At 36.1% G+C, this 15,652-nt stretch overlaps 1 protein-coding gene across 3 annotated transcripts in view; it reads left to right on the top strand.

Annotated features, from left to right (window-relative positions):
• The window catches only part of Dnajc12 (DnaJ heat shock protein family (Hsp40) member C12), a 54,624-nt gene that overhangs the window by 22,927 nt on the left and 16,045 nt on the right, over nucleotides 1-15,652 (top strand). For 2 of the 3 annotated variants that reach the window (XM_058577928.1, XM_046419937.2), the window contains exon 3: nucleotides 6,764-6,903. In XM_058577928.1, coding sequence (XP_058433911.1) covers nucleotides 6,764-6,903 — 140 coding nt within the window. Of the gene's footprint in view, nucleotides 1-6,763; nucleotides 6,904-8,386; nucleotides 8,420-15,652 lie in introns of all 3 variants that reach the window. The other variant, XM_046419936.2, reaches the window with a different exon arrangement.

Raw genomic sequence — 15,652 nt, forward strand, 5'->3', positions numbered from 1 at the left:
TAAGACCATTTTCATATGCATGCTGAAGATAGGAAGCACGTGTTCATTTGTTCATTCAACTGATCCTTTCTGAGCACCTACTATACTGCTCCAGTAGAAGGGATGCATCAGAGAACAAAACAGACAAGTCTTTGCCTTAATGAAGTTTATATTATGGTAGAGAAGAGAAATCATAAGCAAATAATATTGGGAGTAAGTGTGAAGAAAAGTATAGACCAGGGGTGATAAAGGAGTGTGGTGCTGAAGATTTTTTTCTCTGTTTCTACTTTTTTTAAAAAATATTTTATTTTTTAGTTTTCGGCGGACACAACATCTTTGTATGTGGTGCTGAGGATCAAACCCAGGCCGCACGCATGCCAGGCGAGCGCGCTACTGCTTGAGCCACATCCCCAGCCCCTCTACTTTTTTTTTAATGGATGCATTTCTAAAAAATATTTATTTTTTAGTTGAAGTTGGACACAATGCTTTTATTTTATTTATTTATTTTTATGTGATGCTGAGGATCAAACCCAGGGCTTCACATGTGCTAGGTGAGCATTCTACTGCTGAGCCACAACCCCAGCCCCCATGGATGTGTTATAACTATACATAATTCATTGTGACATATTTGTATATGAACACAATATTACAATATAATTTGGTCAAAATCATTCCCCAGTATTTTCCCTTTCTCTACCCTCTTCCCTCCCTGTGGTCCCTTTCTCTCGACTTTACTGATCTCCCTTTGATTTTCATGAGACCCCCTCCCTCACCTTTCTTTTGCTCTCTATCTTCCCCATGTAAGAAAAGACATACAACTGTCGACTTTCTGAGTTTGGCTTATTTCACTTACATAATGCTCTTGAGTTCCAACTATTTTCCTACAAATATATGCTACATTTTCTTTATTCATTCATCCATTGATGGACACCTAGGCTGGTTCTATAATTTAGTTCTTGTGAATTGAGCTGCTATAAATATGGGTATGCATGTATCACTGTAGTGTGCTGACTTTAATTCTTTAGGATAAATACCAAGGAATGATATAGCTGGGTCAAATGGTGGTTCCATTTCTAGTCTTTTGAGGAACCTCCATACTGATTTTCATAGTGTTTGAATTAATTTACAATCCCCCAAAATTGTTTAAAAAATGTTCCTTTTTTCCCTACATCTTCTCTAGTATTTATTATTGTTTATGTTCTTGGTGGCTGCCATTCTAAGTAGAATGAGATGAAATCTCAATGTAGTTTTGATTTGCATTTCCCTAATTGCTAAAGAAGTTGAACTTTTTGTGGAGTACCGGGGATTGAACTCAGAGGTACTCAACCACTGAGTCGAGTACCACTGAGTCACATTGTCAGCCCTATTTTGTATTTTAATTAGAGACAGGGTCTCACTAAATTGCTTAGCACCTTGCTTTTGCTGAGGCTGGCCTTGAACTTGTGATCCTTCTGCCTCAGCCTCCTGAGCTGCTGGGCTTACAGTTGTGAGCCACCACGCATGGCGATGAAGTTGAACTTTAAAAAAATATTTTTTGCCATTGTATTTCTTCTTTTGAGAAGTATCTGTTTGGTTCATTTATCCATTTATTAATTAGGAGGGGTTTTTTTGGTGGTAAATTTTTTGAGTTATTTATATATTCCAGATATTAATCCTCTCTCAGTAGAGTAGGTAGCAAAATTTTCTTGCAATCTGTAGGTTATCTCTTCATATCTTCATATTCTTTTTTCTTTTCTTTTCTTTTTTATTTTTATTTTTTGATACCAGGGATTGAACTCAGGGGCACTTGACCAGTCCTATTTTTGTATTTTATTTAGAGACAGGGTCTCACTGAGTTGCTTAGCATCTCAGGGCTGGCTTTGAACTTGTATCCTCCTATCTCAGCCTCCGGAGCTGCTGGGATTACAGGCATGCACCACCATGCCTCATTTCCTGCATATTCTTAATTGTTTCCTTTGCTGTGCAGAAGCTTTTTAATTTGATGCCATCCCATTTGTCAATACTTAGCATTATTTTCTGAGCTTTAGTAGTCCCATTGAGGAAGCCATTGCATGAAACTGTATGTTGGAGTGTTGTCTGTTTATTTCCTTCTAGGAGATGCAAAGTTTCTGGTCTAATTCCTAGGTTTTTCACATTTTGAGTTGACTTTTGTGCAGGATGAGGGATAGGGATCTAATCTTTTTCTTCCACATATACAAAACCAGTTTCCCCATGGTGCTAGGGATAGAGTGCAGGTGCTTATGCATGCTAACACACGCCCTACCACTAAATTACATCTCCAGCTCCACAGTCTCAGTATTATTAACGAATGATGGGATTGAAGAAGAATTTGGGGATTAGAGGACAAAAAATATTGCAGGAAAATGGAAGGAGCAGAAAGGTGGTCAAGTGTGGCCTAGAGAGCACAGGCTAGAAGCCTGGCAGGCTTGGGTTTGAACCATGGTTCCATTGTTTGAAACTTTGGGACTTAGAACAAGTTACCTTAATCTCCTGTAGCCTTAGATTCTGTAAGATGGGGATAATAATAATAATATCCACCTCATAAAAATTTTTTTTAAAGGAAAACTGTGACCATGCCAGGTCCAGCACAGGGTCTCACACAGAGTAGGAGCTTATAAATGATAACTGTGTTCATGACAATACTTTCTATTTATAATATTATGTTTGGCCCTTTCGCAAATTGTCTTGTATGGTTTCAGGTAGTTTTAGAATAATTTCATTAAAAAAAATTTCATACAGTAAAATTGACTTTTTGGCACACAGTTTTAACATCTGTATAGAATCATGTAATCAGCATCATAATCAGGATACAAAACTTTCATCACTAGTATGGCAGTATGTAAATAAGTGGATGTGTAACCGATGTGAATCTGCAATATGTATACGGGGTAAAAATGGGAGTTCATAATCTGCTTGAATCAAATGTATGAAATATGATATGTCAAGAGCTTTATAATGTTTTGAACAACTAATAATAAAAAAAAGAAAAAAAAAGAAAAAAAAACTTTCATCACCTCTACAAATAGTTTTTAATTATTATTTTTATTGGTGTATATAATTGAATACAATGAGATTCATGATGCTGTATTTGTCTCTGCACATAACATAATTTGATCAGTCATATTTTCCAGTGCCTTCCCTTCTCCTCCCTTCCTCCCTACCCTTAATCTGTTTGCTCTACTTTACTTATCTCCTTTCTGTTTATTATTATTTTAATCAGTGCATTATAATCATATATGTAAGTGGGATTTATTGTGGTATATTCATACATAGACATAGCATAATTTGGTAGATTTCATTCCCCAGTAATTCCCCATGCCCTCCCCTTTTCCCTCCTTCTCGATCCTCTTTCTCTATTGGTCTCCCTTCTATTTTTGTGAGATCCTTTGTATATATATATATATATATATATATATATATATATATGTGTGTGTGTGTGTGTGTGTGTGTGTGTATGTGTGTGTGTATTTTAAGCAACACAAATAATGTACACAACAGATATAATTCACATACTATAAATTCACCTTTTAAGGTATGTTTTAGTGGTTTTAGCATAGTCAGTGTTATGCAACCATTGCTACTGTCTAATTTCAGAACATTTCATCACAAGAAGAAACCTCATACTTGGAGGGAAGCAATCACTTCCCATTCCGAGTAGCTACTAATCCACTTAATTTTGAATATTTCATATAAATAAGAATCATACACTATGTAGTCTTTTGCGACTGGTTTCCTACATTTATTTATCCATGTTGTAGCACGTATCAATTATTTCATTTCTTTTTTTAATTGATGAATGATAATTCCTTAATATTATTTATGTAGATATACCACTTATTTGGTGTGTGTGTGTGTGTGTGGGGGGGGGGCTGGGGATTGAACCCTTGGCCTTGTGCATGTGAGGCACGCACTCTGCCAACTGAGCTATATCCCCAGCCCAGATACACCACATTTTGCTTATCGATTTGTCAGTTAATAGACATTTGGATTGTTCCACCTTTTGGCCATTATGAGTAATGCTGCTATCATATACTAGTATTTGCATGGATGCATGCTTTAATTTCTCACCATATATACCAAGGATTTAAATTGTTGGGTTATATGGTGACTCTGCTTAACATTTTGAGGTATTGAGAAACTGATTTTCAAAGTTGCTACATCATTTTGAATTCCAGTCTGCCATGTATGAGTATACCTACTTCTTTATATTCTATCCACCAGTTGTTATCATCATTCTATTTTAGCTATCCTGATAGGTGTAAAGTGCTACTCTACTGTGGTTTTGATTTCTATCTTCTTGAAGACTATTGATGCTGAGTGTCTTTTCATATGTTTATTGGCTATTTGTGTATCTTATTAGAAGAAATGTCTAAACCTTTTACCCATTTTGTGATTGAGTCATCTTATTAGTAAGTTGAAAGAGTTATTTACAAATTTTAGATATAAGTACCATATAAGATCTATGATTTGCTAATATTTTAATATTTTTTTCCCATTCTATGGGTTGTCTTTTCACTTTATTGATGATACTCTTTTTCTTTGTGCTGGGATTGAACCTGGGTTATTATACATGCTAGGCAAATGCTCTGTCACTGTGCTATCCCCATTCATTCTTTTTTTTTTTTTTTTTGAAACAAGGTCTCACTAAGTTGCCCAGAGTGGCTTTGAACTTGGGATCCTACCTAGCCTCTCTAATAGCTAGGATTGCAGGCATTTACCCCCACATCCAGCATTGATGGTACTCTTTGAAGCACACAAGTTTTAATTTTGATGTAGTTCACTTAGTTTATTTTTGTCATTGTTGTTTTTATTGTTGCTTATGCTTTTGGTGTCATTTGTAAGAAGCCGTGCTAATCTAAGGTCACAAAATTTACTCCTAGGTTTTTTCTTAAGAGTTGTATAGTGTTAACTCTTACTTTTCAATCTGTGATCCATTTTAAGTTCAAAAAATTTATATATGGTTTAAATAAGGATGCAAATTCATTCTTTTGTATGTGGATATCTAGTTGTTCAGAACCATTTGCTGAGAAGACTGTTCTTTCCCAACTGAATTGTCTTGGTATTCTTTCCAAAAATCAATTGACTGGGGGCTGGGATTGTGGTTCAGTGGTAGGGTGCTTGCCTAGCACATGCAAGGGCCTGGGTTCGAACCTCAGCACCACATAAAGATAAATAAATAAAATAAAGGCATTGTGTTCAACTACAACTAAAAAATAAATATTTTAAAAAATCGGTTACTGTATGTTAGGGTTTATTTCTGGATTCTCAATTCTTTTTTTTTAATATTTATTTTTTAGTTTTCGGCTGACACAACATCTTTGTTTGTATGTGGTGCTGAGGATCGAACCCGGGCCACACGCATGCCAGGCAAGCACGCTACCGCTTGAGCCACATCCCCAGCCCCTGGATTCTCAATTCTATTCCATTTATCTACACGTCTATCCTCAAGTCACAACAATTCTGTTCTCATTACTGTACTTTGAGGAAATTTTGAAATTAAGAAGTATGAGTCCTCCAACTTTGTTCTTATTTTTCAAGCTTGTTGGGGCTGTTCTGAGTCCCTTACATTTACATATTTTAAGATTTTAGTACCAGTTTGTCAATTTCTGCACAAAAAGTAAATGGGATTTCAGTAGAAGTTGTTGAATCTGTAGATCAATTTGGGGAGTATTACCACTTTGGCAATATCAAATCTTCCAATTCAGGAACATGGGGTATCTTTCCATTTATTTGGATTTTCTTTAATTTCCTTCAACAGATTGTGTTGTTTTCAGGATGTTTCTGCACTTGTTTTGTTAAAAAATTTTCTGAGTGTTTTTATTCTTTTCAATGCTGTTATAAAGTGGAATTCTTTCCTAACTGAATTGTCTTGGTACTTGGAATTGTTTCCTTAATATGTTTTCAGATTGTTCATTGCTCGTGTGTAGAAACAGTTGATTTTTGTATCTCAAGCTTGTTTTGTGTCCTGCTCTATGTGAAGTTTTAACTTTATGGAGATAGGGTAGCGGTGGTGGGGGCAATAGAGACTTTGGAAATGTTTCCAACAGGGCCATGAAACGTTTCTCTTGCATGCCATTTAGTCACACAGGTCAGTGACAAACTACTACTTACTGAGCACCTACAACATTATTTACTGTACTCAAAGCTTTCCAGTAGTTTTCTATTGCTCTGATGATAAAACAAAATGAAATACACACACACACACACAAAACAAAACAAAAACAAAAACTAGAATCCTTAGCATGGCATTGAAGGCTCAGGATGACTAGGCTTTTGTTCAGTGCATGATGACCCCAATCCTCTCCTGGCCCTGTGTCCTTTAGCCTCATTGACAATTTCAACTTTCTCTAAATTATCATTACTGTGTTTCTTCCTGCCTTAAACCTTCATTCGTACTGTCCCTGTTGCTTGGTCACTGCTTCCCACTAACTTCCTAGTAGACAAAATTCTATTTTTCCAATGTTTGTGAATTTCTGTCTCTTCTGCTAATACTGTCTGTTATTCACAACTGTGCTGTCCTCACCTCAGGCAGCACTTGGCACATCAGTGGAGTGCAATAAAGGGAGTGGATAAACTGTGTGTCAGGCATTTTATATTCATGATCTCCCTTGTCTTTATGATACAGTTTACAAATGAGGAAACTAAAGCTGAACTAGGTAAACTAGCCTTAGGTCATATAACTAGTAAATGGCAGAGCAATGATTCTAGAAAGATCTTCTGATGGTTTGAATTTTAAACTAGCCCCTCCAAGAAAGAAGTTCTCATTTCTTGATTTGTTTTCCAGTGGAGACTTTTCAGAAACTGCAGAAGGCAAAAGAGATTCTGACCAATGAAGAGAGTCGAGCCCGCTATGACCATTGGAGAAGGAGCCAGATATCCATGCCATTCCATCAGTGGGAAACTTTGACTGACTCCGTGAAAATGGTGGGTTTCTCTCTGGGGGGTGATGTAGATCTGTGAGGCTCAGGCTACTCATGGATTAAACTCATGAGTTATCTTAAAGAGTTGTTATGGTTTGGATATGAAATGTTCCCCAAGGACTCATGTGCTGAAGATCCGGTCCTCATTGCAGCAGTGTTCAGGGCTTTTGGAAAGTAGTTGAATCATGAGGTCAACCACTCATCAGGGCATTAATCCGTTGAATGCTGAATGGACACCTGGGAAGTTGTGGAAACTGAAGGTAGGTGGGGAACTGTTGGAGGAGGTAGGTCACTGGGGATGTGTATATCTCATTCCTGGTTCCTTCCTCTCTCTCTGTCTCTGTCTGCTTCCCAGCAGAACTGCCTTGGAGCCAGCTAAGCAAGAGCTGAAACGTCTGAAACTATGAGCTAAAATAAAGCCTTTAAGTTGTTTATATCAGGTATTTTGGTCATAATGTTGAACAGCTTGTTAACACAAGACTCAATAGGCAATAGGATGGAAAAGACCAAAAAGTTGGTAGGATCTGCATTTAACTCAGTGCTTACAAAATCCTGTGAGAGGAAATTCAGAACAGAGGCAATGAATCAGAGCCAGAAGAGCCTGTGACTACATTTTTCAGTCTCTTTGCCTGTTTGTTTCAGTATATAAACTTCCTGTTATCATTTACACTTCATTTTATGAGTTCTAATAAATGTGCTTCTAAAGTTCCTCATATATTGAATTTCAAACTGCAAATTCATTTCCACCATCTTTTTTGTTCATATAAGCTTGTTCTTTTTTTAAGGCTTATACATCCATTAAAAAAGAAAAAAAAAAAAAAACAGAAAAACAAAAACAGGATCCCGTTAGTCAAAGAGAACTGTAAGTTATTCTTATCACATTCTGGTGAATCATTGGACTTATTAAACCATTGTGTTACTTTTCTTCATACCATTAAAAGAACTGCATATCAAAATAATCACATATTAGAATAAGAAGGGCTGGGGGTGTAACCCAGTGGTGGAGCTCACGCTTAGCATGTTCAAAGCCCTGAGTTCAATCCCCAGTACACTAATAATTAAATAAATCACTGTAATTACTCTTATGTACTTATTTTGTTCACATTGATCTTTATATTATAAAGCAATGTAATTAAAAAATTGTATTATTTTAGGCATCAATTATTATCCAGGTTCTTCTAATTGGAATACTCCTCTGACTTGAGACTTTAAATATAAAAATCACTTTACAGGCAAGTTTTTAGGGACATTTGTTAGAATTAGTCTATAAAGTGATTCACATCTCTTAAATTATAGCCCTTTAGGGTTATATTTAGATTTTCTTTATAGTTTTTATTTTAAGACGATTAAAGAAAATATTTTTTATATAGAAGGCTTGTAAGACTAAGGCAAGGTCTTTCAAATAACTCGGAGAAATTAATGCAAAACTCTTAAAGTATTTAGTTAAAACCACTCTATATAAAATGTTAACTTTTCTTTCATTTCAGAATGAAATGTATAGACCTATGAATTTGTTTAAGGTGGGTTAATTATTTATGAGAAACTAAAATATGCTTATTGTATATATACATAAAATAACTAGGGGAACCTTTCAAAAAAAAGTGGCTTAACTTCACTTATTCAGAACTAAGGTTCTTCTCTTTTTCACTATTTATATCCAAGGTTCCTTATTAACGCTAGCTAAGTAAACATTATTCTACTAACTCTGATTATTTTCAGTCTTTTCAGTATGAAACTCTTAACTGCAACTGAATTAGTCTCCCTTGCTATTCTAAACCCTTCTGACCTATAGATCATTTTTCTTGATAATCCATTCAACTGTCACTTAATTTTTAACAGCTGATATCAACTTAGCTGTGGATTTTTCAAAACTCTTCTCTAAATTTCCACTTTAATTATGTTGCCAAAGTCTTTCTATTTAATACTAATTTCTTGTCTCCAAATGCATTATTTCTGCTTTGAGTTTGGCTTAACCATGAACTGCTGGAGATCTTTCAGTAATTAAATTTTAGATGTTACTGGCTATGTCATTTATCTTCTCTGCAAAGATGAAGTAGAATGCTAGGCTGGCCTTTGGTTTCAGATTTATTTTTATTGATGGTACAAAAATGATGAGATGCATATCTCTCTGCTTTTAAATCAGCAGTGATTTCTTTTTTCTCTTATGATCTTTTTTGTTTGGTTGAAAGCTGGTTGTTTCTGAATTCCTTTTGTTCTTTACCTCAGTGGACTTGGAATTCCTATACTCAATTTTTATCTGATGTGGAGTTTCACTGTTGTTGTATTCATATATGAACATAGGAAAATACAGTAGAATGAATTGGACATAACTGTCCTATGTTCATATATGAATATACCAATAGTGAAGTACAACCATAGAATGGGATCCTAATTAGCGTAAGTTATACTCCATGTATGTATAATATGTCAAAATACACTATTGTCATGTTCTAAAAGAACAAATTTTAAAAAATAAATAAAATAAAATAATAAAATGAAATCTTGATTTTTTTTATTGTTCAAAACATTACAAAGCTCATGACATATCATCTTTCATACATTTGATTCAAGTGAGTTATGAACTCCCATTATTACCCCAAATACAAATTGCAGAATCACATTAGTTACACATTCACATTTTTACATAATGCCATATTAGTGACTGTTGTATTCTGCTGCCTTTCCTATCCCCTACTATCCCCGCTCCCCTCCCCTCCCATCTTCCCTCTCTACCTCATCTGTTGTTGTTCAGTTCTCTCCCTTGTTTTTTCCCCCCTTTCCCCTCACAACCTCTTATATGTAATTTCGTATAACATTGAGGGTTTCCTTCCATTTCCATGCAATTTCCTTTCTCTCTCCCTTTCCCTCCCACCACTCGTCTCTGTTTAATGTTAATCTTTTCCTCATGCTCTTCCTCCCTGCTCAGTTCTTAGTTGTTCTCCTTAAATAAAGAAGACATTTGGCATTTGTTTTTTAAGGATTGGCTAGCTTCACTTAGCATAATCTGCTCTAATGCCATCCATTTCCCTGCAAATTCCATGATTTTGTCATTTTTTAGTGCTGCATAATACTCCATTGTGTATAAATGCCACATTTTTTTATGCATTCATCTATTGAAGGGAATCTGGGTTGGTTCCACAGTCTAGCTATTGTGAATTTGCTGCTATGATCATTGATGTGGCAGTATCCCTATAGTACGCTCTTTTGAGGTCCTCAGGGAATAGTCCGAGAAGGGCGATAGCTGGGTCAAATGGTGGTTCCATTCCCAGCTTTCCCAGGAATCTCCATACTGCTTTCCATATTGGCTGCACCAATTTGCAGTCCCACCAGCAATGTACAAGTGTACCCTTTTCCCCACATCCTCGCCAGCACTTATTGTTGTTTGACTTCAGAATGGCTGCCAATCTTACTGGAGTGAGATGGTATCTTAGGGTGGTTTTGATTTGCATTTCTCTGACTGCTAGAGATGGTGAGTATTTTTTTCATGTACTTATTGATTGATTGTATGTCCTCCTCTGAGAAGTGTCTGTTCAGGTCCTTGGCCCATTTGTTGATTGGGTTATTTGTTATCTTATTGTTTAATTTTTTGAGTTCTTTGTATATTCTGGAAATTAGGGCTCTATCTGAAGTGTGAGGAGTAAAGATTTGTTCCCAGGATGTAGGCTCCCTATTTACTTCTCTTATTGTTTCTCTTGCTGAGAAAAAACTTTTTAGTTTAAGTAAGTCCCGTTTGTTTATTCTTGTTATTAACTCTTGGGCTATGGGCGTCCTATTAAGGAATTTGGAGCCTGACCCCACAATATGTAGATCGGAGCCAACTTTTTCTTCTATCAGGCGCAGAGTCTCTGATTTGATATCAAGCTCTTTGATCCATTTTGAGTTGACTTTTGTGCATGGCGAGAGAAAGGGGTTCAGCTTCATTTTGTTGCATATGGATTTCCAGTTTTCCCAGCACCATTTGTTGAAGATGCTATCCTTCCTCCATTGCATGCTTTTAGCCCCTTTATAAAATATAAGAAAGTTGTAATATTGTGGATTGGTCTCTGTGTCCTCTATTCTGTACCATTGGTCCACCCGCCTGTTTTGGTACCAGTACCATGCTGTTTTTGTTACTATTGCTCTGTAGTACAGTTTTAAATCTGGTATCGCTATACCTCCTGATTCACACTTCCTGCTTAGAATTTCTTTTGCTGTTCTGGGTCTTTTGTTTTTCCATATGAATTTCATGATTGCTTTATCTATTTCTACAAGAAATGCCCTTGGGATTTTGATTGGCATTGCATTAAACCTATAGAGAACTTTGGGTAATATCGCCATTTTGATGATGTTGGTTCTGCCTATCCATGAACAGGGTACATTTTTCCATCTTCTAAGATCTTCTTCTATCTCTCTCTTTAGGGTTCTGTAGTTTTCATTATATAAATCTTTCACCTATTTTGTTAAGTTGATTCCCAAGTATTTTATTTTTTTTGAGGATATTGTGAATGGAGTGGTTTTCCTCATTTCCGTTTCAGAAGTTTTGTTGCTGATATACAGGAATGCCTTTGATTTATGCGTGTTGATTTTATATCCTGCCACTTTGCTGAATTCATTTATTAGCTCTAGTAGTTTCTTTGTAGATCCTTTTGTGTCTTCTAGGTATAGGATCATATCATCCCAAATAATGATAATTTAAGTTCTTCTTTTCCTATCTTAATGCCTTTAATTTCTTTTGTCTGTCTAATTGCTCTGGCCAGTATTTCAAGAACTATATTGAATAGAAGTGGTGAGAGAGGGCATCCCTGTCTTGTTCCAGATTTTAGAGGGAATGCCTTCAGTTTTTCTCCATTTAGAATGATGCTAGCCTGAGGCTTAGCATATATAGCTTTTACAATGTTGAGGTAAGTTCCTGTTATCCCTAGTTTTTCTAGTGTTTTGAACATAAAGGGATGCTGTACTTTGTCGAATGCTTTTTCTGCATCTATCGAGATGATCATATGGTTCTTATCTTTAAGTCTATTGATGTGGTGAATAACATTTATTGATTTCCGTATATTGAACCAGCCTTGCATCCCAGGGATGAATCCTACTTGATCATGGTGCACAATTTTTTTGATATGCTTTTGTATTCGATTCACCAGGATTTTATTGAGAATTTTTGCATCTATGTTCATTAGAGATATTGGTCTGTAGTTTTCTTTCTTTGACGTGTCTTTGTCTGGTCTCGGGGTCAGGGTGATGTTGGCCTCATAGAATGAATTTGGAAGAGCTCCTTCTTTTTCTATTTCTTGAAATAGCTTGAAAAGTATTGGTATTAATTCTTCTTTAAAGGTTTTGTAAAACTCCGCTGTATACCCATCCGGTTCAGGGCTTTTCTTGGTTGGTAGTCTTTTGATGGCTTCTTCTATTTCTTCCTTTGTTATTGGTCTGTTTAAATTGTGTGTGTCTTCCTGACTCAATCTGGGAAGATCATATGACTTAAGAAATTTATCGATATCTTCACTATCTTCTATTTTATTGGAATATAGGGTTTCAAAATACTTTTCTAATTATCTTCTGTATTTCTATAGTGTCTGTTGTGATATTGCCTTTTTCATCCCGTATGTTAGTAATTTGAGTTCTCTCTCTTCTTCTCTTCGTTAGCATGGCTAAGGGTCTGTCGATCTTATTTATTTTTTAAAAGAACCAACTTTTAGTTTTATCAATTTTTTCAATTTTTTTTGTTTCAATTTCATTGATTTCTGCTCTGATTTTAATTATTTCTTGTCTTCTACTACATTTCCTGTTGTTTTGCTCTTCCTTTTCTAGGGTTTTAAGATGTAGTGTGAGTTCATTTATTTGTTGGATTTTTTCTTTTTTTTTTGAGGAATGAACTCCAGGAAATGAATTTCCCTCTTAAAATTGTGTCCCATAGATTCCGGTATGTTGTGTCTGTATTGTCGTTTATCTCTAAGAATTTTTTTATTTCCTCCTTTATGTCTTCTTAACCCATTGATCATTCAGTAACATATTGTTCATTTTCCAGGTGATGCAGGATTTTTCCTTCCTTCTTTATCATTGATTTCCAGTTTCATTCCATTATGATCAGATATGGTGCATGGTATTATCTTCACACCTTTATATTTACTAAGAGTTGCCCTATGGCATAATATATGGTCTATCTTTGAGTAGGATCCATGTGCTGCTGAGAAGAATGTGTATCCACTTGATGATGGTTGATATGTTCTATATATGTTGGTTAAGTCTAGGTTATTGATTGCATTATTGAGTTCTATAGTTTCTTTATTCAGTTTTTGTCTAGAGGATCTGTCTAATGGCGAGAGCGGTGTGTTGAAGTCACCCATAATTATTGTGTTGTGGTCTATTTGACTCTTGAACTTGAGGAGAGTTTGTTTTATGAACATTGCAGCACCATTGTTTGGTGCATACAAATTGATAATTGTTATGTCTTGTTGGTGGATGGTTCCTTTTAACAGTATATAGTGTCCTTCTTTATCCCTTTTGATTAACTTAGGTTTGAAGTTGATTTTATTTGATATGAATATGGCCACTCCTGCTTGCTTCCGAGGGCCATGTGAGTGGTATGATTTTTCCCAACCTTTCACCTTCAGCCTGTGTATGTCTTTTCCTCATGAGTCTCCTGAAGGCAGCATATTGTTGGATTTGTTTTATTAATCCAGGTTACTAGCCTATGTCTCTTGATTGGTGAATTTAAGCCATTAACATTTAAGGTTACAATTGAAATATGGTTTGTACTTCCAGTCATGTTTATTTATTTATTTATTTTAGTTTGGCTAGTTTTTCCTCTTTGGTTATTTTTCTCCCCCTTTACTGAGATACCTCCCAATGTTAGTTTTGGGCGCTATTTTTCAATTCCTCTTCTTGTAGTATTTTGCTCAAAATGCTTTGCAGTGCTGGTTTTCTGGCTGCAAATTCTTTTAGCTTTTGTTTATCATGAAATATTTAAATTTCATTGTCAAATCTGAAGCTTAATTTTGCTGGATACAGTATTCTTGGTTGGCATCCATTATTTTTCAGCATTTGAAATACGTTGTTCCAGGATCTTCTCGCTTTCAAAGTTTGTGATGAAAAATCAGTCGTTAACCTAATTGGTTTACCCCTGAATGTAATCTGCCTCCTTTCTCTCGTAGCTTTTAATATTCTCTCCTTGTTCTGTATGTTGGCTATCATCATAATTATATGTCTTGGAGTTGGTCTATTACGGTTTTGAATGTTTGGGGTCCTGTAGGCTTCCAGGATTTGGCAATCCATTCCATCTTTCATCTCTGGGAAGTTTTCTAGGATTATTTCATTTAATAGGTTGTCCATTCCTTTGGTTTGAATCTCTGTGCCTTCTTCTATCCCAATGACTCTCAAGTTTGTTTTTTTTATGACATCCCATATCTCTTGGATAGATTGCTCATGAGATTTAAGCATCCTTTCTGTGTTGACTATATTCTTTTCAAGTTGATAAACTTTGTCTTCATTATCTATGTTCTGACTTCTACTTGATCTAGTCTATTTGTAATATTCTCGTTAGAGTTTTTAATTTGGTTTATGGTTTCCTGCATTTCTAGGATTACTGTTTGGTTTTTTTTTTAAAAAAATCTCTATCTCCTGGTAAAGCTCGTTTTTTGCAGTTTGAATTTGTTTGTTTAATTCGTTTTCAAAATATACTTTCATTGCTTGGACTTGCTGTCTCATGTCTTCTCTAATATTCCGTTCCATCTGAGTTAGGTATGCCTTGAGTTCTTTCCCTGTCCATGTTTCTGATGCTTCTAGGTCCTCCTGTAGGTTTAAGTTGTCCTGCATTGTTTGTAATCCTTTTTTCCCTTGTTTTTTCATGTTGTTCACGTTACTTTCCAGCTCTGTTTGACTGCTGTGTAACTGCTTTCTCCTATAAATTTATTTTGGTTTTGTATATCTCTGTTGTCTCTCCTTTGTGGTGGGAGATTATGCCTAGAAATGTTGGGCTTTATTGTACTTTAAAGCTGTTTCATTCAATTCATATAAGGCTTCGGGGTTCTGTATGCATATAGTGATTTGTTGTTTGTTCTTAGGACTTTATATTTAGGTTAGGTGCTATGATGGTATGAGGGTTAGTATGTCTTGGCTACTTTAGAAGATTGCTCTACTGAAGGGGGATACTAACAGGCGATTGGATCAGGGTGTTGGTAGTAGCTAGGTATTTAGGAGCCCTATAGACAGCCTTGAAACATTCACCTATTTGCATTTAGACAATTACACGTAATGGAAGACGTAATGCTTGGGATGAAAGTTGGGGGGTAGGGAAAGGAAAGTGCTCTTAAAAAGAAAGAAGGAGAGAGAGATAGATAGATTAGAGGAAGAATGAAAAGAACAATAAAACTTGAAATGGGAAAGAAAGAAAGAAGGAAAAGGGGAGAAAAGAACAGAGAGAGAAGAAAAAAAGTTGAAGTCTTAGAGATCCATTTTCTTCTCTTCCAGTAGGCGGAGCTGTGCCCTCCGAGCCAAGCTTCTGCCCTCTACGTGCCGATAGCAATCCCTATAAGGCGGCTTCTGGGAGTCTCTCAATCTTGTCAGTCCAGAGCCGTTTCACTTCTCCGGCCCCTCCCCCCCTTCCTCCTGTCAGCCGGCCAGCCAGGTCCTGTTCACCAGAAGCAGTTCCCCAAAGATCTAGTTACACTTGTGGCCCCACCGTGCGTCCCATTTAAGCCCCAGTGCTGTGGTAGACTTGTGGCTAAGACCTTGGGAGTCCGCTGGTGATATGGGGGGTTGGGGATCGGGAATCCTCT

Source organism: Marmota monax, unplaced genomic scaffold, assembly GCF_021218885.2.
Source record: "Marmota monax isolate L192 unplaced genomic scaffold, Marmota_monax_Labrador192_F-V1.1 WCK01_AAM20220418_F8-fsc00019, whole genome shotgun sequence".
Taxonomy (NCBI): domain Eukaryota; kingdom Metazoa; phylum Chordata; class Mammalia; order Rodentia; family Sciuridae; genus Marmota; species Marmota monax.